The 27019-nt window shown below is 40.4% G+C and overlaps 3 protein-coding genes across 3 annotated transcripts in view; 2 read left to right on the forward strand and 1 right to left on the reverse strand.

The window, feature by feature from the left end:
* The first annotated feature begins 5061 nt into the window (after positions 1–5061).
* Positions 5062–14117, forward strand: grhl3 (grainyhead-like transcription factor 3). The gene is made up of 15 exons (XM_054614417.1): positions 5062–5095; positions 6586–6760; positions 6861–6919; positions 7686–7947; positions 8066–8305; positions 8908–9019; positions 9211–9305; positions 9771–9929; positions 10046–10115; positions 10201–10325; positions 11126–11151; positions 11267–11352; positions 11470–11555; positions 11770–11834; positions 13128–14117. The coding sequence occupies exons 1-15, from the start codon at positions 5079–5081 to the stop codon at positions 13243–13245; spliced, it is 1695 nt and encodes a 564-aa protein (XP_054470392.1). The 5' UTR covers positions 5062–5078; the 3' UTR covers positions 13246–14117.
* A 4545-nt stretch (positions 14118–18662) lies between these two features.
* On the forward strand, positions 18663–19397 carry cldn23l (claudin 23-like). Its single transcript, XM_054614649.1, has one exon. The coding sequence runs from the start codon at positions 18663–18665 to the stop codon at positions 19395–19397; it is 735 nt and encodes a 244-aa protein (XP_054470624.1).
* Positions 19398–22607: 3210 nt separating this feature from the next.
* Positions 22608–27019, reverse strand: part of cnksr1 (connector enhancer of kinase suppressor of Ras 1) — a 32807-nt gene continuing 28395 nt past the window's right edge. Inside the window, exons 17-25 of the mRNA XM_054613284.1 lie at positions 26885–26918; positions 26439–26614; positions 26163–26236; positions 25648–25719; positions 25177–25247; positions 24615–24676; positions 24432–24519; positions 23935–24116; positions 22608–23778 (exon numbers count right to left, since the gene is read on the reverse strand). Coding sequence (XP_054469259.1) covers positions 23341–23778; positions 23935–24116; positions 24432–24519; positions 24615–24676; positions 25177–25247; positions 25648–25719; positions 26163–26236; positions 26439–26614; positions 26885–26918 — 1197 coding nt within the window. The 3' untranslated portion in view covers positions 22608–23340. The remainder of the gene's footprint in view (positions 23779–23934; positions 24117–24431; positions 24520–24614; positions 24677–25176; positions 25248–25647; positions 25720–26162; positions 26237–26438; positions 26615–26884; positions 26919–27019) is intronic.

The raw sequence follows: 27019 nt of genomic DNA on the forward strand, positions 1-27019 counted from the left end.
CCAGGCCAAACAAAGTGACAGCAGCATTCTGCTCAAGAGGTCTCACCATTCTTCCCGGTATCACAACCCTGAGGAGGTCAAAGCTCCTGGCAGAGGTCAACCAATCATGCAGACAGTCATGCTGGTTAAGTAGCTGCACACGGAGCTCAGAGGAACACACGGTGTTCTCAAAACTGTGAGATTATTTTAGTGTCAACTCACAGATGCACACACACCCTTAAGAAGATTTTTCCTCCAGAAATGAACTTCAGTTGAGCAAACCAAAGCCTGTCATGCTTGAAGCCCCATTAGCATGGACACTAAGCCTTGTTATCAGTAATACCATAAATACCATAAATAGCATCACAGCAATGACGTGATTAAAGATTTTGACAGTAATGAAAGTAATAGAAATAGATTGTTACTTTATAGTAAAAGTGGCTGTATAACAATGTAAAAATGCTGCTGCATTCAAATCTTACTTAAGTAAAAATATACAAGTATTATCAGCAGCATGTACTTAAAGTATTGAAAATGTAAATACAATTACATTGCTCTAGAGTTAGTGTTGAATCTTGAAACTAAAAACTAAAAAAGAATTATCTGCTAAATAACCAGAGACTTTAGTTGATATCTAGTACCTGCAGTACAGAGGAGTTACTGGTGGTGACAGATATTCTGAAATCATAAATTATGTTCAAGTAGAGTAGAAATAGAAGCATAATACTTTTTCTGATCCGCTCCATGTGCGCTAGTGTCAGCTGTAATTAAATCCACCTCCTACTTAAAACTGCCTTTCAAACAAGAAAAGTACTGAAAATGTTCAGATATACTGTAGATTTAGTTTATAACTCACTTCTGTATATATGCCAAATGCAATTTCATAATAAAAGCCTCTCAGTGCTGCCAATGTTTACTCTGATACCAGGTATAGAAAATGTATATATTGCTCAAAAACAAGAAAAAAAAATCCCTTTTAGAAAATATAATTGTTAAGGCAGCCCAACTGCTATATGTCATGTAAAACAACAAACAAAATGCATTTAAATGTTCAACGGTTTCATAATTTTTTTAATTTTAGCATTTTCTAGTAGAAGAAACATATAGAGGATTTTTCAGTGTTGTAAGCTTGCAAAATGTTGACTGTCGTGAGAGATACTTAAACCACATCGGACATTTAATACATTTATTTATGTCCCGCAGAACATGGGTTTAAAATGAAAGTAGTTTAGAAGGAATCAGGGTTATTGGAAAAGAAGAAGCGTTGCAGTTATGGTAAACACGTCAGGGCTTTAAGGTAACAGGTGCACAACCCACTGGTATCCCACTGTGAGGAGCAGATAGAGAGAAACATGCCCAGGGCTCCTCATATCTCTGTCAACCCTCAGCACACATTCCTCCCTGACCAGCAGTCGTGCGTAGAGCCAGCGCTGATCTCTGTTTGTGTGCGACCATGCATGGCTACGTGCTCACATGCACACGCACACAAACAGTCACACAACACCAAAGCACAAGGACACTTGGGTCTTGGTTTCTCACTCCAAGGGGGGAGTTTCAAGGCATTGAAAGGAAGTCGTTTGAACATCTTGTGACATCCATCAACCTTCCGTTTCCCCGTCGTTCCCATCGTCGGATTGGGCCAGTGATCTCTACGGGGCCATTGACACTTTCTCACAATTAGACATGAAAGTTTCAACACTGAAAAGAAGATTTTAAAGATAAGTTTAAAAGATCTTTACATAGACCAGGGTTAGTGTTTGTGTTTGTCTTAAAGTGACTGTATGTGTATAGTAGCAAAGACAAAAGCTTACTCTTCTAATTTTCCTGTAGAAATAATGTAAGATATTTTAAAACATTAAAAATTAAAACATATAATCATATAATGATATAAAAGGAAACCATGTCTTTTTATCGGCAGCATGGGTTTGTGTTATGTAATCTCAGAGTCACCACATGTGGTGCCACTTTATTTTACTGGCTCATAACTTCCTGATAATTTACTGAGAAGTTTCCTGGAAAGAACAATTCAATTTAAAAGCAATGTTAAAAAACAAAGTATCGTCAATGAAAGATTTGTTCCATTTAAATCCAAGCAAATATTTATGTACCGTTCATTTATTATCATTATCTTTATTCATATATGGAGAATGTGTTTTTTTGCATGTTCAGTCAAAGTGCTGTTCTCTAAGTAAAATAAACAAAATAATGTACATCAATTAATTTGATGTTGACTGATCAAAAAGTGTCAACACTTTATTTATAATTAGTACCAAATGACATAGTTATTTTCAGGAAACTTTTTGAAATTATTAAGAAATGATCTGGTGATGACACATTCATTTTACATTATCCCAATCCCAACTAGATTATAAAAGGTCTCATTCTATTTCTTATCTTTATGAGGTCATCCTGTGACTTAAAATACATTAAGAACTTTTTGCCCATGTTAACAGTAAATCATTTAGCAGTTGCTGCTTTTTTCCCCCAAGTTTTAGATCAGTTTATTTTTCATAGAATAAAATAACATTTGTTTCAGAATGTATGTTTGATTTTTTTCATCAGGGCCTATGTGGATTTTTCCTGTAGTTAGAGTTTAGAGAGAGAAACTGAAGTGAGATTAAAAGGGTTTTACAGCTTGATATGTTAATCACAGAGCACTAATGAGGGAGCGAGAGAGAAAAATACGACGGGGTGAGAGAGAAAGAAACCACAGTGGAGAGAAACCGTTCACACCGTCAACGAGCTGATGAAAAGTGAAAGTGATGTTAACCCACCTCCATGTTACATCCATTCTCTGTTCTCTCTCTTCTCCCTCTTTTATGACTTATGGTTCTACAGTCTATACACAATGTCTTACAATATTTGGGATATGATATTTTAGTCAATCACATTTGGAAAGTGCAGTAGACAGAGTAGGGGCTTTAAATCATTTCAATTTATTTGAATTGTGTAGATGCACTCTAAGGACATACAGCGTGAAGTAATGAAGGTGCGCCAACGGTATACAGAAAGTCTTGCTTCTTTCTCCTAACACTTCTGATTCAATGCCAACTTGCCCTTGAGGGCTTTGTGTCTATGTGTGTGTTATACTTATGAGGGTGTGTATGAGTGTGTGGACAAGGTGCACAGCACGCATCCTTGAGGGTTACCACGCCAGATTCCCTTAGGTGCCAGTTGCAAGAAGTGCTCACACACACACACACACACACACACACACACACACACACACACACACACACACACACACACACACACACACACACACACACACACACACACACACACACACACACACACACACACACACACACACACACACACACACACACACACACACACACACACATTACTTTCTTTTAGTGTGTCTGTGTAAGTGTGTGGGTGGAAGATAATACACCTGACGAACATGAAGACCTTACGAGCCCCACTGCTTTTGGATTCCAGAGAGCACGAGATGTGCCGGAAGTACTGTATGTGTATGTGTGTGTGTGTGTGTGTGTGTGTGTGTGTGTGTGTGTGTGTGTGTGTGTGTGTGTGTGTGTGTGTGTGTGTGTGTGTGTGTTTTGCCGTTAACTCATTGTGAAAGTGAACACATCTTGAAGTCATGATCTACACAGTTTGTAGTAAACATCGTCAAATCCGTCTCCATCATTCCCTTGGCTTGTCTCTGACTTATTATATAATATATAATATTGTACTTAGAACGCCACCACATTAGTTACTTCACAGATCATTTTATGAAATTATTTTTAAGGATAGAAATCGTTAACACCAGGTAAAGAAGCTAAAATGTGCAGCTGGACTAATTGCAACTTTAGATTGCTACATACTGTAAACATCAATAACAATAATAAAAGCAATTATGGTATATAGTATTTATATATTTGGTTTATATAATAATATAAAAACTCTCAAACAAAACTGCAGTGTACCTTAATTATAATTATGAATGCAGGACTTTTACTTGTAATGGAGGATTTTTTAAATGATTGCTACTTTTACTTAAACATAGTAGGTGAGTATTTATCTCAGCTCTAGTAAATTAACACATTTTAACTGTTTTTAATAGGAGAGTTTTTTGCATTAAAAAGTTTAATTTAACTTTTTATTATTTATTTAAAAACATATCTTTAGTTTTTTTTAATACAAGAATTAAGGAGTAAATCCAGTCTGTGCATACTTTATTTTGCTGAGGTATTGTGTAAATTTGATTGTACTGATTAAACAGAAAACCTCAATACAATTCAAGAATTGACAAGCAAGGCAGAAAAAAAGAAGAAAGAGGCATTAAAAACTATAAAAAAAAACATTTAACATATGCAACACAGTTGTAAAACAAGACAATAGAGAGAAAAACAACATATATTCATATGCGCACCCAATACAGACAGTGGCTGCAATTATACATTTAAGAAATATTTCAATGGTCATTTTCATTCTGTTTTCCATTTAAATATTCTTTTTTCTGTCTAAATGCACAACATTTTTAATTCCTGTAACTTTTTAACTTTCATTTGGATGAAAAACATTCGTGAAATAAGCTTCCCTTAAGTCTTGCATCTTTGGGTTAGGGATAAAGAAACCAAAACCTGTGTATGACATGGAAATAAAGGGGGAGAGTGAAAAATGATACTGAAAAAGTATTAACATGTTAAAGCTGAGTTCCAGGCTTTTCTCATAGGCATTACTAAACCTTTCACACCTCTGGGATCCCCAATCTCACTCTTTTATCTGCAGCCATAATGAGATTCAAAACACTCCTGCCTTGGATTGTCTTGCAAAGTGCTCTCTTGGCTGCACACACTCATACACATGTAAGCCAGTTTCTCTCCAGCCTGTGAAGAGTTAATGATCCTACACCTGTCCTATCAGACACCTGTTTCACTCGGCTTAGCCAATCAGAGAGGAGAGGGAAACTCACTGCTGGCATGAAATAAATCTGGGCCCCTTTCAAAGGGAATCACAACACTTGACTCATCTGTGTGTCACTGCTCTTCTCTGCTAGAGTGATATACTCACTGACTCAGAGAGAGAAGCTCACACTAACAGCGAAGAGGTGAAATTAAAGGAACCTATTCCTGCTGACTTGGATTGGAGACATGACCAAAGAGACTGAGTAAGTTCTGTGAGGATATTCTTTCATATCTTAAAATGTTTGCTTTATCAGGATTTTATTTTTACAAATTGTGCTTTTTTTCCACAAAATGAAAGACATTTAATTATAGACTAAACATGAATCAGTAAACAATTCATGTTTTTTTTTTGTCTGGGGGACAGAAACCCCCCTTCTTTCTATTAGCAATGAGACCCCCATGTGAAAGATCCCTGTTTTAAGAAAGGGGTGTTTTGCAGGGCAATTTGATATGGATAGTTTTAACACACATACACAAGTTGGTCTGTGGTGGTAGCGGGTCCGTTTCGGCTTGTGTTGTCACTAACCTAGGGGCCACAGAGCACAAAAGGGGACTGGGAAATAAGAATCTCCTCTTGAGGTGTTGGACACAGAGAGAGGGCAATGACAGCATGTATTGCATTGAATTACATAATGGCGAAACCCTAGACACGAGCCCCCCTTCCTCTGTGTCTGTGTAAAAACATCTGCACTCGGCTGGTTTTAGGGTGAAATGGAGAGTACGTAATGGAGTTTACTGAGGCTGCTGTGTGTGAGAGGGAGAGACAGGTGCATCTTACAGCAGGTGTATGAGGTTAGTTTTAGTATTTGTAATGTATCTGAAATATAAAGGAAACAGACATAAACTAAAGCTATAATCTGGTGTTATAATGCACAGTATCTCATGCTCAAATACAGTATTTATAGTTTTTCAGGTGTGGGCCTTTGAATGCAGTACTCTTCCATTAATCCTTGTGAGAAATCACTGGATTCCTCCTTAAGCTGTGGTTCTGTTGTGGTTGGGAACACCTGTGGTCTTTTCATCCTGTCAGCACATTTAATTAGCTGTTTATCCAGAGTAAACTGCACCTATTTGTTCATTAGCTACTTCAGGCAAACTCCAAAGGGGGATTCTCCTGGTAGGCAGGATATTTACAATCCAATGTACCGTGAGTCTTTCCAAACAGATCCAATCCTCTGAGCACCCCCCACCCCCCTTTTTTTTTTTTTTACGAGTGGTATGGAAAGCCAGAGCTCATCACATGTGGTAATCTATTTACTTAGTAAGAAAATCTTGTCTTCTCTTTTAAGGTCTATGCAAATAAGAAAGTTTATATAGGATTCAAGAATGTAGTTTTTTGGTCCAGAAACCACGAAACACAAGGTGTGTGTGTGTGTGTTGGGGGGGGGCCGTTAGTGGGTGGCCCTTGGCTTTTTAAACCTTTTGACACCACCGCTTTTTGAGGGATGTTACTCAGCTCTGTGGTTTTGCAATCGAAACCCTCCATGCTCAGGGGCAAGTATGTGCAGCATCCCGCGGCTCAGGTACTGCTGTTAAACTATCCCTCACTCTGTCAAACACTATGTGTCAAATAAGCATTTATATTACTTACTATATATTACTTGAGCCATTTTACCATTTTTCTTCTGTTTACAGGATATTTTGAATCATCAATCTAATCAATCACTGTCTACTCTTTTTTTCCACGCTGCAGGACTCTGGGACTGGTCTTTCAGAGCGAGAACTTCAACTTTAACCGTTACAATAACTACGCCATGGACTCGTGGTCCTACCTGGAGAGCACTCTCCCCGAGCAGAACCACCCCAAACCCAGACTCCATCCAGGAGACGACCTGGCAGCCTTAACCATGCTTTATGAACAGTGCAAGGTAGGAAATGTGGAATCAGTAGTAATGAGGACTTAACTCAATGTTAACCCCAAGATTAATTCTAACTTTCTCACTCTGACCATTCTTTAAAATTTTCCAGAACCAGAAAGATCACAAGATTATTACCAACCGCGCTGGCAACATCTGCAAAACAGAGAGGTAAGACACAAGTCCACCACACTTTTGCTGCTGTAAAATCCTTAACTTGTTTTTATATAAATCAGTCTGCATCATATGTTACACTCTTTTTTTCCAAGGATAGTGCAGATTAAATTATTAGCAAAATCACCCAAATAAATTAGATTTAATTTAATTAACATTTATTTCAAGTAAAGCTGCATGACTCAAAATAATGTTTCCAAACCCTGTTGTCACTGATTAAAACACATTATAGAGAGTGTTAGAAAGGCAGGGCTTTGGGAGGCCATAAACAGGTGAGTGGGTAATCCCCAAGTCAAACATAGTCAGGGGGATTATTGTCTACCTCTTCAGTCCTTCCATCCATCTATTCTCTCTCTATCATCATCTCTGTCTTGCTTAAAGAGTTTCACAACAGGCCTCCCTCTGTCTTTACTGAGCTCATCATTCCTAAACCCTGTTAGGTGGGTGAGAAACGGCCATTGTTGGGGGCGCAGTGTTGTCCCCTCAAACATTTTGAACAGGGAAACTCAAACACGGAGAAGAAAAAAAGATGGATTAAGAGACAAATAGTACCCACCCAGACTCAAACTGCGGCTTTCTAAAAGTTCACCTTGCAGGAGCTGTGTGTGCTTTTACTGACTGTTATACATTTGCACAGGCTGTCTGCAGGCTTCTGTCATGTTTAACACACACTTCAGTTAGTCACTTAAAGGTTGTTTGCTTCCTCGCTCTCTTGGTACCTGGGTGGTTAGTCACGGTGATCTCTTTTTCATCACTCCGCCAGGAATCTAACCAACACCAATGAGCTTGTTTCATTGGAGGCGTCCGCCAACGTCATGAAGATCCTCTCTGAGAGTGTTCCCTTAAGCCATCACCAAGACGTTTTGGGATCCAAGCAGAACATCTCACTGCCCATCTCCGGTCCTACCACCTCAGACACCTACGCCACCCTGACCAGCGTTGTGGCGGACAATTACGACAAGCAGGAGCTCAACATCATCTTTGATTCCCTGCTGACCGGTACTTTCCCCGATCCGAGCACCGAGGTAAGTTTACCGTGCTTATTTGAAAGCTTAGCCCTGTTTCCTTTGTCTTCTATTTCGCATTTCTCCAGGCCTCTCCCTCTTTCATTTTCATTAATTAATATCCTTTTGTGAATTTTAGACTCTTCCCTATAGCGATCCCTTCCCTGAAGACCAGTCTAGCCCAGTATACACAGGCTCCTACACCGGCTCTCCACCAGAGAGATTCAGGAATGAGTTCCAGTTTTCCCTGGGAGCTCCCTTGGCTTCTTCTTACAAGTCCAGTGAGCTGCCCATGGTCTACCTGAACAAGGGCCAGTTCTACCCCATCACTCTCCAGGGAGTGGACAGCAGTGCCTGCCTCACTGCCACTAAAGTCAAGGTGAGTCATGGTGACACATTGCAGGAAAGAAAGTTGTTGTCTTGTTTTACTGTGGTAGGTAAAAAAGGTGACTATTTGTTTTAAGTGGCATCCTTCCCAGCAGGCTTTTTCACGGGCACATGATTACATAAATTATTTGCGTGCCACCAAACCAACCCTTCCCAAATATATGTCCCTCCCTTGGAACCAGCTCCTCTGTGACTAATTCCCTGCTGGCACACTGGGGTGGCATCATTAAAAAAAAAAAAAAAAAAAAAAAAAAAAGTGTCCTGCCCTGTACAATTTATTCTTACGCTGGTGTAATGAGGCCAGAGCACAGCGGAGCTCAGCTCAACTCCCTAACAGGTTGTGAAAAAAAAGGAGTGGGAGGTGTGGTGTGATTTTAAAACATAGACGTGAAACCTTTTCTTTGTCAAGCGAATCAGAGGATAAGAATACACACAAACACACACCCGCTCACTGCAAATAACTGATGACAATGTGGTGAAAAAAGGGGGATTTGGAGTGATAAATGAAATGTGAAAGCTGGTGAAAGAATGCCACGCGGTTTGGAAAATTTGCCTAATATTCTGCTTTCTGTCACCTTTCTTTCTCCGCTTCAGACAGTGGTGATGGCTGTGTTTGAAAATGACAAGAGCCCAGAAATGCAGCTCCGCTTTTGGAATCACTGGCACGCACGTCAGCCAACCGCCAAGCAGAGGGTCATTGACATCGGTATGTTTTTCACATATACAAAAACACGCATGCAACGTCCCCGTACACCTGTAAACTGACCCGTACAACGAGGTCACAAAAGTGAAAGATTCCCTCACTGTTCTGTCATATGTAACATAAGAGAATAAACGCATCACTTTTATCTATTACCAAGAAATGAAGATTGAAAATGTTTGTTTTTCCTTTTACAGCAGACTACAAAGAAGTTTTCAGCGGCGTAAGCAACGTAGAGGAGGTGGCTTTCAACGCTCTCTCCTTTGTTTGGAACCCCAATGAAGAAGCCAAGGTAAACACACATACAGAGAAGCATGCAAATATGTTTTTATATAACCTGGCTCTGTAAGGCCAGAAGAGGGAGAGAACAGAACAGCGGGAGGGATTATAAGAAAAGAGAAGAATGGTAGATTAGGGAGGTGGAGAGGAGAAGGAGTGTCTGTGGAGGGAGGGGAGGAATCCCAGAAATGTGTTTGGCCCTGAGGCTCCTGTCACCACAGCTGGCGAGAGCCACAACGACTTATATGAGCTTCTTCTCCTGCTGGGGTGGGGCGCCAAACCTGCTGCAGGTGGAGAGAAATTATCAGCGGAAAATGTGAGGATAGAGAGGTCTAAAGACTGTGCTTTAACGATTAAAGAAATGAGAGAAAATGTAGGTCTGAGAGGAAAATGTTTGAGGGTCTCTTTTAATTGTGTACATAAGGAATGACATGACGACAACATGATGTACTTAAAACACCTACTCCTTTCCCAACAGGTGTACATCGGCATCAACTCCCTAAGCACAGACTTTTCGGCTCAGAAGGGAGTCAAAGGCCTGCCTCTAAACCTGCAGATCGACACGTACGACTTCAGCTCGGGAACCAACCAGCTCCTCCACAGAGCCGCTTGCCAGGTCAAGATTTTCTGCGATAAGGTATGTAGCTTGCGGCATTTCCCTTCAATCGCCTTTTCGAACACTTAAAAAACAAAACATCTGGCATTTGTCATTTGTCAAGTCATTATTGTAACCATTTGATTGTGTGTCTTCAGGGTGCTGAGAGGAAGATGCGTGATGAGGAGAGGAAAAGAAGTAAGAGGAGGGTGAAGCCCGATGCTAACAGTGAGTGTTGCCAACAGAAAGCATGTCTTAAAGATATGTAATCTGTTTTAGAGAGTGTATTCTAACTTCTGCTTTTTGTCTCCAGCCAACAAGTCTTTAGTGAGCAGCTCCATGGGCAGCGACTGTACCTTCTTCCAAACCCTGGAAGATCACATCACCCAGCCAGTTCTCTTTATTCCAGAAACACACCTCTCCAGCTTACAGCGCATGGTAGGTCCCCCTTTAACTATATCCTCTCCTCTCCTCTCCTCTCCTCTCCACAGGTGTTGAGTGAATCATAATCCCGACCCCTGTATCCCTGTAGGCAGTAGCACAGGCACGAGAGAGGCAGGGAAAAAAACTGTGGGAAAGTATGCAGTGGGAAAAGTAGGCTGGGAAGGGGAGGGGGATGTTGTCAGCGAAAGTGAGGCGAACCACAGACTTGGGATCAGATGAACTAATAGGTCGAAACCAGGCACAAGTACAAGCCGCTACAGCTACTGACACTGAGATTAAGCTATGGGGGCTTACACACAAAATCACTCACACACGCACACCTGGCTCAACAGCTCACAGACACCTGACATACAGTATGCTCCACCCTCATATTCTGTGTTTTTCTTTTCCCACACAATTGCAAAAACAGTGAGTTGAGAGTGCTGTTCAGACAGGCCAGTTTACTCCCACTGTGGACTCAATAGGGACATGTATAGGGGGGAAACGAGGGATTTAATTTGGATATAACTCTCCTGATATTTACTTAATGATACATGCCTGACAGTCTGATGTAAATGGCGGTAAATGTCTTTGATTGGCTAGTACGATAAAGTGTAGGCCGGTCCTATCTGTGTTTCTCCATCAGTGTTTAGAGGTTATGGGAAATGCAGTCTTAAAGCAATGATAAGATTCTTCTTTGAAGGTATTGTGCACAGGCAATGGTGGGAAAGGTGACTTTAAGCAATGCTTTTATCAGTGGAGTGGCATCTAATCAGATCTCTGGTCTCCTCTCTGCATTCTCTTTGTCTCTCTAGGCCCCTCCCATCGACGAAAACGAAAGGTGAGTGTAGAAAACACATGGCAACATCAACAGCCGTACAACACAACAACTTATTCCTGAATAAACACATAGTGGCTGTTTTAGTCTAATGTGAACTTCTGCTGTGTTTTCCCAGGAGTTCTATGAAGAGATTGTACACAGACAGAGACCAGATCAGCTCTCCACCAAGCAAACAAGCCCGCAGAGAAGACCCACAAAGAGGTACATAGGAAACTAAACGTCTCATATAAAAGAGAAGATGCAATCAATAATGAGCCAATTAGCTTTCTTTGTCTTTTTTAGCTAACTGTTTAAATTCCTTCTCTGGCTTTCTAATAGTTCTGCTGTACGTGAGGACGCACACTGAAGAGGTGTTTGATGCGCTCATGCTCAGCGCGCCGACACTGTCAGGCCTACAGGATGCTGTAAGTAACAAACTCTGAATTCAAACGCAAATCTGTGTTATCTGACCTGATATCTGAGGTGGAGATAAACAGCACACCTCTACCTGGTCTTGGTTGTTGCCTTCCAAAAAACTCACATCAGGCTCACTTATGTTACCGTACATTATCTCTCAAGTATATTGTCTTTCTTTCAGCAGGAGAATATGCTAACTCTCATATTCCTTTCTTTACTCAGGTTTCAGAGAAGTACGGTATCCAAAAAGAAAACATTGGGAAAATCTATAAAAAGTGCAAGAGAGGGTGAGTAACTTATTGTTTCTTCGGTATGTCTAAGTTGGATTAAAGTAGTCAATTTGACACGGACGATGTGCATTAATTTAGGTCTTAGTTTCCTGCTTTAAGGAAGCTCAGGTCGACAGACTGGGTAGGTAGGTTTGTTGGCACGGCCTTCTGGAATGTGTTAATTGCAGCTCCTCCAAAAGAAAGACGGATGACTGAGGGAGGATGAAAAGATTTAAAAAGTCCTGCACATGAGTCATAAGCAATTGTCTTTATGTTTTCATAACTTCATCGGAACATCAGGAAGTATTTTGGTGTTGAAAGAGATATATAGTGTCATAAAGTTGAAAGCTTCCAGTTACTTGCTGAAGGTTGTCCATCAAGTTATGATCTTTTTTTAAACTGTCATGAGTCACATCTCTATCAGCTGAACTGATGAGTTCATACGTGCTGCCCTTCTCCTAAGCTGATTTTTGGTGCTTTGGATTCATTAAAAAAGGGATTTCAATGTCCTTAATTTCTTCAAAAGTTACTGGGAAATAAAGGTGGCACTCCAGTGTTAATGAAAAGGTAATTTCTTCCCTTCGTGACTGAATATTCACAAAGAGCTACTTGTATAGTTATTAACATCCTTGCCAGCACACGTAAGCAGAGTTTCCAAATAAGTAATTGACTGCAACTCCCACAGTCAGTTTCCTTAGAAAAACTGATAATAGCCTGGGCTGCCTCCTGTAAAACAACAGAGGAGATCAGAGGGTTTTTATTGAGATGTAAATAAGAACTCCTGACAGAGACTGAAACACCTTTGGGTGATTTTCCTGCTGTTTCCTGCTTGCTGCTGGCAGCTGTCACCTGAGGGGGAGCAGCTAAGCTAACAGGTTGGGTTGCATTCTCCCTGCAGTCCCCTCCCTCCTCTTTCGCTATCGTCTTCAATCAACCCTGTCGCTGCAGGCAGAATGCACAGGCCGCTGGTTAGCTCAGTCATTAAAGCCTTAAAGACTTAAAGGTTAGGGTTGGTAGAGAAGAAAGAGAGTGACCTGATTTACTACACCCACTGATGCAGGAGATATATTAACTCTGTTGTTGTTGTCAAGTGTGTCCTACAAAGAAATGACATGCGTTTGACCCAAACAAACATTGGCAACCTCTTACTTATGTCACACTTGATTGAAAAGAGACACACTATAGAGGCAATTTGCACGTCCTAGTTTTAAAGTAGAATATGTTCATATTTATTTTTTTGATTTGGCCCTTTTTTTGTGCACCACATTTTCCTCACAATCACTGAGGTAACCTTGCTCATCTCTTCTTCAGGATTTACGTCAACATGGACGACAACATCATTCAACATTACACCAACCAGTCGGCCTTCCTCATTGAGATGTCCGAGGTCATCAGCGGCCAGTTCCAGGTCACCCTCATTGAAGTATGAGAGCAAGCATCTAATCAGCCGCCTGCTCCACTGAAGGATGTAACAATTCACAGCTGCCAGTTCGATCCATCTCTAATAGCACTGCTCAGTCAAAGACAATGTAAGCTGTGGACTGCCAAAACCAATAAGAGAACTGGGCTGAAGAGAGAGAGAGAGCTTTTTTCCGATTTCAGTTGAAAACGTCAATCAGTTTTCTCGATGTTGTAAATACCACTCGCCCCATGATTTTGTTATTTGAATTGTAACGTAAGAGCAATTATGCTAAACAGCCTGTACATATATAATGTAAATAGAATTTAATAAGACAGTGTTTTATGAACTAGCCATGTGCATGTCGCAATTCATTTTCCACATATTGCTATGTATTTCAATTTTTTTTTACAGAGCTCTGCACATGTGGACACATTGTGTACAGCGTATTTTCGATATTGTCAGAGGTTGCTATTCTTGCTGCTTTTAATGTATCCATCATTTCTTCTACAAGAGCCAATGGTGCATTTCCCCACCCACAACCTACTTATGATGCCTTTCAATGCCATAAGTATCTTCCTGTAAGTTCCTGTTAGTCTCATGACTAAAATGGCCCGACGGTTTAATTCATAACCAGAAGTCAGACATTTCCAGCCATAAAACCACACAATAGTTAGTATTGGCCATCATTTAGTCCAGAGTTGTGGACATTTCCTTCCTTTATGGTGTAACCACAGAGTTTTCCTGTAAACAGTTCAAACCCCCGACACCCTCATGCCTGCCAGAGGACTTTCATAGTATGCGTGTGTGTATGTAAAAAGTTGTAGGATTTTTTTTTTTCCTTTTACGTTATGCATCATTTCAAAACAAGCATGTATCCCTGTAATATTTCATTATTATATCATGGCAATTCTGGTTGTATTAGTCACATCTTGCCTCTTTTGTAAGAAAATAAAAAAAATTGCATAATAATTTTTGTGGCTATCTCTTTATTATTAATACAGATCTGATTGAAAAGCTAGCCATTCACAGCAAGGATCAATAATTACTGGTGTGTGTGTGAGCACAATTATATTTATATTTTCTTTCTCAATAAGATTTGCATATTATAAATACGGGAAAAAGCTGATCAGCTTTTTATAGAGATCAAACAAAAACATGTATCCCATCTGCATGAGAGCGGTTGGGTCTTGGTATGGATCAGTGTGTACAGTGGGGCAAAAAAGTATTTAGTCAGCCACCAATTGTGCAAGTTCTCCCACTTAAAAAGATGAGAGGCCTGTAATTTCCATCATAGGTATACCTAAACTATGAGAGACAAAATGAGAAAAAAAATTCCTGAAAAATCACATTGTCTGATTTTTAAAGAATATATTTGCAAATTATGGTGGAAAATAAGTATTTGGTCAATAACAAAAGTTCATCTCAATACTTTGTTATATACCCTTTGTTGGCAATGACAGAGGTCAAACGTTTTCTGTAAGTCTTCACAAGCTTTTCACACACTGTTGCTGGTATTTTGGCCCATTCCTCCATGCAGATCTCCTCTAGAGCAGTGATGTTTTGGGGCTGTCGCTGGGCAACACGGACTTTCAACTCCCTCCACAGATTTTCTATGGGGTTGAGATCTGGAGACTGGCAGAAAAACAGCCCCAAAGCATGATGTTTCCACCCCCATGCTTCACAGTAGGTATGGTGTTCTTTGGATGCAACTCGGCATTCTTTCTCCTCCAAACACGACGAGTTGAGTTTTTACCAAAAAGTTCTATTTTGGTTTCATCTGACCATATGACATTCTCCCAATCCTCTTCTGGATCATCCAAATGCTCTCTAGCAAACTTCAGACGGGCCTGGACATGTACTGGCTTAAGCAGGGGGACACGTCTGGCACTGCAGGATTTGAGTCCCTGGCGGCGTAGTGTGTTACTGATGGTAGCCTTTGTTACTTTGGTCCCAGCTCTCTGCAGGTCATTCACTAGGTCCCCCCGTGTGGTTCTGGGATTTTTGTTCACCGCTCTTGTGATCATTTTGGCCCCACGGGGTGAGATCTTGCGTGGAGCCCCAGATCGAGGGAGATTATCAGTGGTCTTGTATGTCTTCCATTTTCTAATAATTGCTCCCACAGTTGATTTCGTCACACCAAGCTGCTTACCTATTGCAGATTCAGTCTTCCCAGCCTGGTGCAGGTCTACAATTTTGTTTCTGGTGTCCTTTGACAGCTCTTTGGTCTTGGCCATAGTGGAGTTTGGAGTGTGACTGTTTGAGGTTGTGGACAGGTGTCTTTTATACTGATAACAAGTTCAAACAGGTGCCATTAATACAGGTAACGAGTGGAGGACAGAGGAGCCTCTTAAAGAAGAAGTTACAGGTCTGTGAGAGCCAGAAATCTTGCTTGTTTGTAGGTGACCAAATACTTATTTTACCGAGGAATTTACCAATTAATTCATTAAAAATCCTACAATGTGATTTCCTGGATTCTTTACCCCATTCTGTCTCTCATAGTTGAAGTGTACCTATGATGAAAATTACAGGCGTCTCTCATCTTTTTAAGTGGGAGAACTTGCGCAATTGGTGGCTGACTAAATACGTTTTTGCCCCACTGTATGCATGTTTTATCACGGGGGGAGGGGGGTCATATGTAGATGAACACACAAACCATTACAAATTGCGTTCCCAGTTTTCTAGCAGGTGTGTGTGATCCAAATAGGCATCACACATGCATTGAAGTAGAAAAGCTTTCCCTATTTGGTGACTCTAACAGCAGGGAGGCAATCCTGTCCTAGATATAACACAGACATCCTTCAGCAAGTCAAAGAGAGAGCAAACACACACACACACACACACACACACACACACACACACACACACACACACACACACACACACACACACACACACACACACACACACACACACACACACACACACACACACACACACAGAGAGGCAGACGGTCAGAGCTGAGCAAGGCAAAGCAGACAAAAACAGGCGCAGACACAAGGACAAACAGAGGCAGAGACGGGTGGGGAGACTGCTGAAGCAAAGATTAATGAGAAGGAAGAGAGAGCAATAATAACGAAGAGGTGTCCGCTCAATCTGCTGCCTGAGAGAGAAACGTGAGCCGTGCAGATGAAAGCAGGGAGGCGGTCAGAGATCTGCAGTGAGATACCAACAACCCCTCCTGAATGGTAAGTGACTGAGACTATGTGGACTGCTCTGAGACTCTGTGTGTGTTTGCGTTCACTAGAAATGTGCCTGCATGAGAGAACGTGTTTGGGCTATTAATAACCCTACAGTGTTTCCATCATTTTCAATTCATAATAAGCCACTTGGATGTTGTGCCTCTCTGCAGATGTTCCCATGCCATATCCATATGATCCCATCTCGGCATCAAAACAAATGCAGCATCTGGTGAAGTTAATGCTTTTAAATAAGCAGTACAAACAAATAAAAAATTCTGCTTAGTGATAAGATGTAACAGAGAAGCAGTTGATGTCCTGACAGCCAGATCAGTTCTCCGATCCTCATATGTCATCTGCTCTCTTTCCCATCAATGTAAAAACATTCTGGTAGCAGAGCAGGAAATGATGCCATGTTTGTAATTACAGTGTTAACACACACTGTAATTCTAGACACAGATGATACTTGACGACAGCTCTGTGTTTATAAAATTACACTGTACTCACAGATGTATACAACATCCAGACATACATTCTCACGGCACATTTCTATTCTATTTAATATTCTAGTTTATTCTGGTATATTCCATTCTTGTGCATTCTGGCATAGTTCAGTAAAATCTTTTCGGTCTATTTTTAGACTGATATCCACTCAGTTGTCTTTTCAAAATGTAATTTCCCCTTTACCTTAATGAGTGTCATCAGTCATTCTAAATAGCAACAACTCTCCAGTGACATTTTCCCAGAAGCAAAATATTGTTCCATTAACACATATAATAAATGTAGGCTGAGCATCCTCTCCAGAGCTCACCAAAACAAATACAAGCTGGTTTTTGGCTAAGAAATGAACATTATCCACCATCATCCATACACACCTGTTGCCAGTTAAGGACTGAGATAAATTAATAAGATTATCTATTGTATGTCTTGCTTATAATTGCTATGTTTTAAGATTAAATCAACATTAAAAAACAAAGGAAACTCAGAAACTGTTTATTGTTGGCCTCATACATCATCATCATATCTGGCTATTTTCTTATCTAAAACGAAAGTTTTGTGTAATGCCCGTTGAGAAAAATAAAGCACCATTGTTTTTTCCCACATCGAGGACGTCATCATGTTTGTTTGACAAAGATGTTAACTGATTATGGGTGCTTGTGTTTGTCTGTGTGTGTGTTAATCTTTATTAGTCACACACGTCTTCCAGTTGTTTTGTCTTCGCCCCAGAGGGCATTGTTTCCGTCTTTCATCTACCGGACCGAGACACTGTAGATGGACTCAATCTGCATTCAGACACTGGCCTGATATAATCACCAACCAGACTGAATTCTTACAAGGTCATTGCTGGCCATCAATCCTCGAGCTTTGAGAAAACAACAACATATCCTCCTGCACACACACACACACACACAAACACAAACCACACACATTCACGACTGAAGTCAAGAATGCCAACAGTTGTTACGAGCCAGTGCACCAGCCGATCAGGTTTTGTACAGATAGGAGTCCCAATAGCTTTTGTGATGAATAAAGTAACACACACTGTCACGTTGAGACTGCCCAGGTTATCGTATCCTAGCAACAGAGACAGACATCGACCGTTCAGTCTTTTCCTGTCCAGCGCTGGAGCAGTGAAGCCAAACCCCTTTCTCCTTTCTCCAGCTGCTGGAGAGCTGGTCTCCGCTCCACTTCACACCTCTGTTGTTTTTCATCTCTCTTCTTCGTCTCTCTTCTCCATCACTTTGATCCGACATGCACCGCCCCACTTTCTGACTGAATCTTTCTCTTTCACTCAGACAGTCACAATGAAGGATCTGCACCTAAAAGAGAGGAGAGTTTTGACAAAGAGGTAATGGATGAATTTCTATTTTTAACTTATGTTCTTATCACTGTACTGATTCCCTTTAATTTGTGCTAATAGCTTAATTATACCTTTTTGTGAATAAAATATTCAAAGTTTGAAGTTCTTTGTTTTTTTACAGACAAAGATCGGCAGTGTCTGGTCAGAGGAGACATTTGTGACTGGATGTTGTTCTATGTGAACACTGAGAAACAACAGAAGACATATTTTCTGAACAGATCCACACACTGTTCTGAGGGGTCCCTCGAAACTGACACAGAATAATTACAAGCAGCATCCACTGTCGTCTTTCTTTTGTAAAATACTCTCAGTGCTGGACACAGGAAATGTGCGGTTGGCCTGTTTGATTTTGACTAATAAGTTATAAGTCTTGAGAGATTTTGTGGAGAATCGGAGTTGCACCACTTATGATGCACACTTCAGCATCCATGGTGACCGGGATTGTCTTTGCCCCTTTGGGACTGGTCCTTGTCTTCACTGCCGCCATCACCCCTCAGTGGAGAGAGGGACAGGCGCGTCTGGGCATGGCAGGAGGAAAAGGTCACTGGATGGGGGTCAGGTCCGGGTCGGTGGAGTCGCTGCTCTTACTGCGCTCTGATGGACTTTGGGAGAGCTGCCTGCAGGTGGAGCACTCAGAGCTGAAACAGTGCTGGCCCGTGGCAGGTCCATATCGGAGAGACCCGAGGGTTCGCCTGGCACAAGGTTTGATCCTGACCTCGTTGTTCTTGTGTGGCACTGGCATTGTACTGGCGTGTATCGGGGTCCGGTGTTGGACAGACATACCTCTGAGAGGTGTAGCCGCTACAGGTGGACTCCTGGTGGTGATGGCCGGGCTTCTGAGCCTGACTGCACTCGGGGTGTACACCCACAACCTTGCAAGACTGGGGATGGAAGATCCAAGTAAGGGGATCGGTAACCCCAGGTTCCCCCACCTCAGCCTGCATCCAGCCGGCTCGCTCTACTTTGGGTGGCTGGGTTCATGTTTACAGATGCTGGGAGGCACTGCTCTGCTCTTCAGCTTCAAACGACCAAGATACCCGACTTGCCCTTCCTGCCCAAAGCTACCCGTCTGCCCTGCATGTCGTTCATGTCCCAAGATCACCAACCAGCCGGACAGCGATGCCTATGAAGTCACCTGTTAGAATGTGAACCTCACACTAAAAATACTTTAAAGGTAAAATTCAGCAACTCTTATGTGAATGTCCAATCAGTGTGGATGGTAAATGTAGTCAATTGAAGCTAAAAAATCATAGTGAGCGCTTACATTGACTTAACCTAACTATATCCACAGCTTAATCCTAATCCGTACTCTAACCTTAACCTAAACCTAACCTTACCCTAACCTTCAACCAAGCCTTAACCCTAAATTGTAATGATTTATGTTATGGGGACTTGTATTTTGTCCACAAAAGGAAGGCGAGTCCCCCCCCAGATTTATGTCCCAACAATATGAGTAATACAAGCACACCGACTACAGGACTGGCTCTGCTCTACTCCAAAGGAGAAACTCTACCGACAACCAGTCTGTGTTTTCTCTCACCATTCAGGTTTGGGAGGGTCCCCAACGGCCATAAAGTCACCTGTCGTTAACTCTGGCTTGAATGAATACGGCTGAATATCTGAGTCAGCCAAAACACTGTAAAATGCATCCTCGTCAATTACATCCTCTGTACTTGTTTTTTGGGATACCATTTTATCTTTTTTGCACAAGAAGCAAATGATTTTGAGGGGCATCTAAAGCACAGGCTGCCTGTAGTTCTTCCTGCCCACAAACTACATCATTGTCATGTCAAATGACGGCGCTGGATGCAGGAAGAACAATTGATTTTGCAGTCACAAATTTTGATTTCTGGGTCAATAGCACACTCCGTATTGCTCCGATTGACAACATTTACAATCATCACTGATTGGACATCCACATAAAACGCGCAGAAATTTCCCTTTAAAACATGGGTAAAGATGAGAAAATTAACTGTGAACCACAGGACATTACCACTACTTGCTTAATGGACTTGTCAGGTATCAGCATGATGGATGTACAGAAATTGCATCTTGACATAAAGACAGAATTATAATTTTGGGGTGTAAAATACAAAGTGATGAATCAAAGAGTACAAAGATTGTTACAAAAGTTCAACATGGTTGAAAAGAACTCAAGTTCCTGCTGCCTTTAACTGCGACATGTAGTGAAACATGACTGAAGTGTCTCTTTGTGCTGCCTTTTACATTGTAGCCATGCTTTTGTACTGTTTTTGTGTCCGAACAAAACTGTGAAATGTAAAATATTTGTGATAAATTGTAAGTGGCTTAGATAATGTTAGGGCTTTGAATAAGATAATTGAACAAACTCGTCTTGGATCCCGATATAGATTACACTCATTAAAACTAGATTTCATCTGTACTTCTTAGTTTTACATTGATGAAAATCTTGTTTTCTTTGCAAATGTTGTTCTGTGGATTGGACAGAATTATCTTTTATAATTTTTTCAGTAAATGCTATCTTGCTTTTATATTTTCTCAATTCAGTCACTGAAAGCAATTAGAAGTCACAGTAATGTAAGAACATTATAACTTATTTGCCAATTGCTCAGCCTGCAGGGTAAATCTTCATGAATATGATATTATTGACTTGATAACACAAACACTGAGGAGACGAAAAGTGTTTGAGGAGGATGTACAACAACAGGGTGTTGTTTTTTCTTTGTAAATTATTCCTAGATGTAACTTATCACAGTGTGTTCATACTTGGTGGTGCATTTTGCAATCAATAAAACCTTTCAGCAATGTTTCACTGTGTGCTGCATCCTAGTACTATTGTTTTAATTTGTGCAATTAAGAGTAAAGACAGATTAAGGTATGTTTCAATAGAACAAAGCTTTAATTAAAGACCCTGCTTCCACACAAAGCTGAGAGGCAGAGATCATCTCAGCCCACGCATAGCGAAGTCCCTCTAATGAACTAGCAGTAAGAGAGCCATTATGTGAACAGATCACCACCTGATGAGCAGTTATTTCGGTCAGCAGCAAACAACGTCATTCAGCGAGTACTGTAAGAGAAACATCTACTTACCAGAAGTTCAATATATTGAATTTGGCACCAACCTGAGTCACTAATTGACCATGGTTGAGAAAACAAAGGACAGTAACTGTAAGCAGTGAGTGAAGTGGCATTAAAATAAGTTTGGAAAATGGAGTCACTGATACAATAAAATCGAATTTGCAAGTACATTTTTTATTTATTTAATAAATTGCCTATATGAGTATGCTATCAATAAATGCACTCTGTGCTGTAACACTATACGTTCATTGCAATTACAAAGTATACAGACCCTCACTTTTTTCACATTTTGTTGCGTTGCAGCCTTTTGCTAAAATCTTCAAAATTGATTTGAAAATTGAATTGAAAACAGGATTTTTGTAACATTTTTTGCAAATGTATTAAAAATGACACTTGACATTTAGCCCAGGTGCCTCTTGTTTCTCTTGATCATCTTTGAGAGGTTTCTACACCTTGATTGGAGTCCACCTGTGGTAAATTCAACTAATTGGATGTGATTTGGAAGGGCACACACTATAGGTCTTACAGCTGAAAAGGCATAGCAGAGTAAAAACCAAAAACGAAGACATGAGTCAGAAGGAACTGCCTGCAGAGCTCGGAGAGAGGATTGTGTTAAGGCACAGATCTGGGGAAGGCAACAAAAATCAGGCTGTATTGAAGGTTCCTAAGAGCACAGAGGCCTACTCCTAAAGGGAATACGTTTTGAATAACCAGGACGCTTCCTGTACTTCCTGTACATTGTGATACGTATTACATTTTCTTTTTAATAAATTTGAAATACTTTTTAAAATTCAGTTTTTGCTTTGTCATTATGAGGTATTGATTGTAGATTTAATGAGGGGAAAATGGATTTAAATTATTTTAACTTAAGGCTGCAACAGAACTTTATATATACTATATATTGCAACAAGCATATTCTTTATATTCTTTATTTTTCAACCAACTGTTCGATTAGACTTTCACTGTCACTGCTGTATTACGGACCGTATGCTACCGTACGGTGTTACCATGAGCATTACCTTGTGATCAAAAAAGAGCAAGAAGAATGTAAAGAAACAATCTCTGCATTATATCTATTCACTGAAATTCACCAAAAAGTTTGCCAAGGGGTCACAAACAAAGAAACAAAAAAAAAAAAAGTCTTAACATGCTCAGATTCATGTATTAAATACAGGCTTAGACATACTCATGTAAAGGCATGTGTTTTATAATATTTTATCTCAACTAAATCCTACACATATAGAAAACCACACACAAAAAGGAAAATACAAGCATACAAATAATGTGATCTGCTTTATAGGTTTTTCAGTCTTAAACAGGGACTTCACAACAAATGTCAGTGATCATCACGCTCCCTTTTTATTAAGCCGATCAATATTACAGTTATTGAGGAGTCTGTACTTGTCTTGCTGTGTTCATGGCGGCATTGGGCAATAAGGAACACACACAACTGTCATACAGTTCTATTTTATGGTTCATGTGTCCATATATGTGGAGAACTACGAAGTTTCCTCCACAATGGAAAGAATGCTTAAAAAACCCAACTTGAAACAACAAGCAGCTACGACAATGTTCATGGGGCAAATTTTCTGTGCAAAATATTTCAAATGTATACCTTTTACTAAGGCAACGTCAATAAACAAATACATACAGTATTTAAAGTACAACTGTATTTACATATCACATTACACGAGGCATGACTTATATTATAAATTCTCATTGAATTCTAAGAGAAGTTCTACTTTCTATCATTAGAAGAACCAGACGGCCTTAGAATCCAATAAATACATACTGAACTGAGATTTACACTTGGCATATTGTTCTTTTCTCTTTCGTAAACTTGTCGTATTTGGTTGATGTGAACAATTCTAGGTCTAAATCTGCACTGATGCATTTCCCTGACTAATCGTAATGTCAGGAGGGGACACGGTGAAATGCAACTCTGTCATCAGGTTGCATTAAAAACGTCTTCCATTTGACGGATTCTAGCAAACACAGAAACTTTGCAGTGATGGGACTGTTCAAGCGTTAAATGTAGAAGTAGTTCTCAGCAGGTTCTCCGCTCTCCATCATTTCACTCAGCTGTTCATTTATTGAATCCTGCAGCGATCCCAGAGAGAGTTCTAACACTGGACTAGCGCTTGGAGAACCCTGTGGGATCTCGAGAAGAACATCAGACGGCTCTGCATCCACTAACTGCTCCCCGTCGCTGAGGCTCAGTCTGTATGCGCCTTTTGATTTTGCGCTGGCTGTTTCCTCAGTTGCCACAGTTTCCAAGGCAACCGCCTCCGTGGGCGTGTCCGGCACGGCCGCGCTGTCCGCTTCTTTGGAGGCCTTGAGTGCGAATAGTCTGTCGATCTCCTGAACTAGTTCCTCGTTCTGCTCCTTCCACTGGCGATACTTTGAAGATGACAGAGCAGACTCTCCTAAGAGCTTGTTGATCTGCAGCAGCTCCAACTCTTTGGCCTGTAGCGGGAAAAGGGGGTTTCAGTGACGGTGCATATATGTTCAAATATGAAACTTGTCTGAGAAAAAACTAACTTTTTGTACAATTCAGTTATTTTTATATGTCAGTATGTCATATGACATACAGGGGAAGTGATACTTGAGCCAGGTGCTCACCTTAAGAGTGCTCTGCAGGGCTCGGAGCGTGTGCGCCTTCTCATTGATGATGGGGTTCTTGTTGCGTCGAATGAAGGATTTCCTGAAGTGGTCGTGTGTGAACGGCTGCTCGTGGCCGATCAGAGAGACTCCTCCTTCCTTTATGTTGTTTAACATCATGCCCATCTCATCCACTGGTCCTCCTTCTCACAGGGAGGAAGACACAGAAAGCGAAGAGCAAATAAAGATAAAGGGAGAGACATGATAAAAAAGATGGAATGAAATACAAAAAAGAGCAGTGGGGATTGGTTGAACATAATTTGCCAACAGTTGATTTGGTTAAACATTCACAGGGTCAAATCAGGAAAACAACATGTCATGATTAAAATACATTTTCCACTCACATATTATTACAACATCTGTCAGGGGAATACAGTCTTCATGATTAAAGTAATGGATCATTGAGAGAGAAAATAGAAAAACAGCAAAGAGCTGAGACAGAGTTATTCAGTACATACCTGGTCCTTTGCTGCCCCCTGTCACAAGATTCGATAATGGCACGTTTGTCTTCCGCTTGGGCCGAGGCAGGGTGTGGGACTGCACTTTCTGAGGCAAGTAATGAAAAAGGAAATGATCTGAATGAAGCTCCAAATGGTGTGAGTTGTGTGTTTATGCAGGTGTAAACCTCTAACTGAACCAACCTTGTTTCTTCTGTGGGTCGAAGGTGATGTCTCGCTTTCTGATTCAGTCTCACTGTAACATTCTATCAGTAAAAACATTTGATAATTATTGATTTTATCATGAGACTTCATATCAGTATATGACGGTATATAAAAACATCTGGTGTGCATATAACTTTCCTGATCATTTTTAAATTGCTGGCTTGACTTAAATCACTGAATAAACTGCAGGTAACCATAGCAACAGTTATTATGCTTCTTAATTTGTTGCCAGTTAACTCTGCCTGGCGAAACCATCATAACCATGAATTAATGATAGCCACAGTACAACTTAGGTGTCCTGATGTTGAACAATGGAGGAGAAAAAATCACAATCTTGCCAAGTATTTTAGTTTCAGCACCCGTACACCTCATCAAGCATCAGTTTTATTTTTTTAAATCCCAAAATGCAAGTCAAGTTAAATAGATAATATATGAACCAAAGGTATTGCAAGACATTTAGGATGAGAGAAACTACTAAATACATTTTAAGTGCATATCTTATATGCATTTAAGTTGAAATGTAAGGATGTTGTTTGCCTACCTTCTTCACTATCTGGACCTGTGTTAAACTTCTTGTGCTTCTGTATGGCTGTGATCAGACAGTTAATCCACCTAAAGAAAGAAAGATAACAAGCTATATCAACACAGAGAAAGCAAATACAATTAATTCCTCAGTAATGTTCAGGATGACCTTTACATTTCAACAAGTGCCCATTACTTTAAAAAACACAACAACAGAATCCTTAACAGCTAACTGTAGGGGGCAGCGCAGACCGGCACCTGTTAGAGTATGATTAAAAACCACTGTTATCAAAAAAAGAATGAATGAATATTGTATTTTGTAGCTAAAGCACCTAGTCTACCATTATACAGCTGCGTTTTTAAGAACTGTAGCACTGAAGGCTATACATGCATTATTAAACCCATCGTTTGTTTAGGTTCTGGAAAAAGAGAAAGAAAGAGAAGAAATACAGGCAGAACAAGGCCTTAGTATGTTATCGATCCAACTTACTTGCTCATGTCAGTGACATTGTCAGCTGCAAAGAAGAAGTTGTGAAATCGCTGGTGGCACATTTGAAACACGCTTGTAGGGAGAGAGAACAAAGGGAGAAGGAGGCGTAAACATTAAGTTTCTCATTACAGTGGAATTCAAACACACAGGTCATGCTGACACAAACACATGTAAAATAAATTCCTGTCGCCCATCTCTTTTGTCTGAAGAGATAAGACACCATAAATTCAGATTCAGATACAACGGGCTCTTTTGCTCTAACAGTAATTTTGAAAATGTGTTTTATTTTGCACAGACTCCTGTATGTCGTACATCATATACAGTATGTTGTTTATGCAAGCCAAGTTAAATCATCCACTCTGCACAGGGACCACAAAGTTTGTATTTAAAACTAAACATTGGCGACTAAAAGATTAAAACACTGTTACAAAATATCAACAAACTGTACATCCTCACATATTCCTGGATGAAATGTTAGAAAGCCACTGTGATATTATCATTAAGTTCATACTTACTATTTTCTCTTGTGCTCTCCAGCACTCTCTATGTTGTAGCTGGCCATATTGACAAAACCCTCTGCCTTCTCATCCTGCAAAAAAACATATCCAAACAAACAATTCAATAAAGTTATACATAAGAAAAGAAAATGTATATACTATTGTCTAAACCATAATACAATAATAAACTAAAATAACATTATTAAAATAGTCTTTGAGGCTGTGTGTTTCAATGGTACTACCTCATTTATTTGGTTCTGGAGAGATAAAGTTATCTCATAGTTTTATTCACACCTGTTGGCTGGTGTACCAATAAAGGCAAGGCCCCTTGAGGACGAACCAGAAGCGCTGCCATTTCTGGGCGATGAAGACGCTGCTCTCCTTTCTCTTCTTCCAGAGCCAGCCGTCGCAGTCGGGCTGGCCCAGCTCGCGGCAGGACACGCGGCGCCGGCTCATAGCCGTTGTCTTTCCTGGGAGGACAAAATAATGGGGAAGAAGAGCAGAGATCACCAAAAACATTTTCCTTTCCAAATTCTGAATATTCCTTTATTTTCTTCTGAACATGACAGAACATTTGAGAAATAAGTTAGCAGAATCATGTGCATTTGTAATTAATTCCGTCTTCAGTCCTACAGATGAGTCTGTACATACTTAGAAAACATGTGTATACCCTCTTCTGCTCTTAAACAAGGGCTTATTTTGTCTCATATTCATGTTAGTATTACAGCATAAATGTTTACCTTTTGTCGAGCTCTTTTTAGTTTCCTTATTGCCCTGAAAAAATAAACCGATGGAGTTTTATTTATTGCGTGTAAACTGTGTTTAACTCAAATGTAGTTTAAACAACATCAACAGTGGGGTTAAAAATGTTTCAA

Source organism: Anoplopoma fimbria, chromosome 15 (genome assembly GCF_027596085.1).
Source record: "Anoplopoma fimbria isolate UVic2021 breed Golden Eagle Sablefish chromosome 15, Afim_UVic_2022, whole genome shotgun sequence".
NCBI lineage: Eukaryota > Metazoa > Chordata > Actinopteri > Perciformes > Anoplopomatidae > Anoplopoma > Anoplopoma fimbria.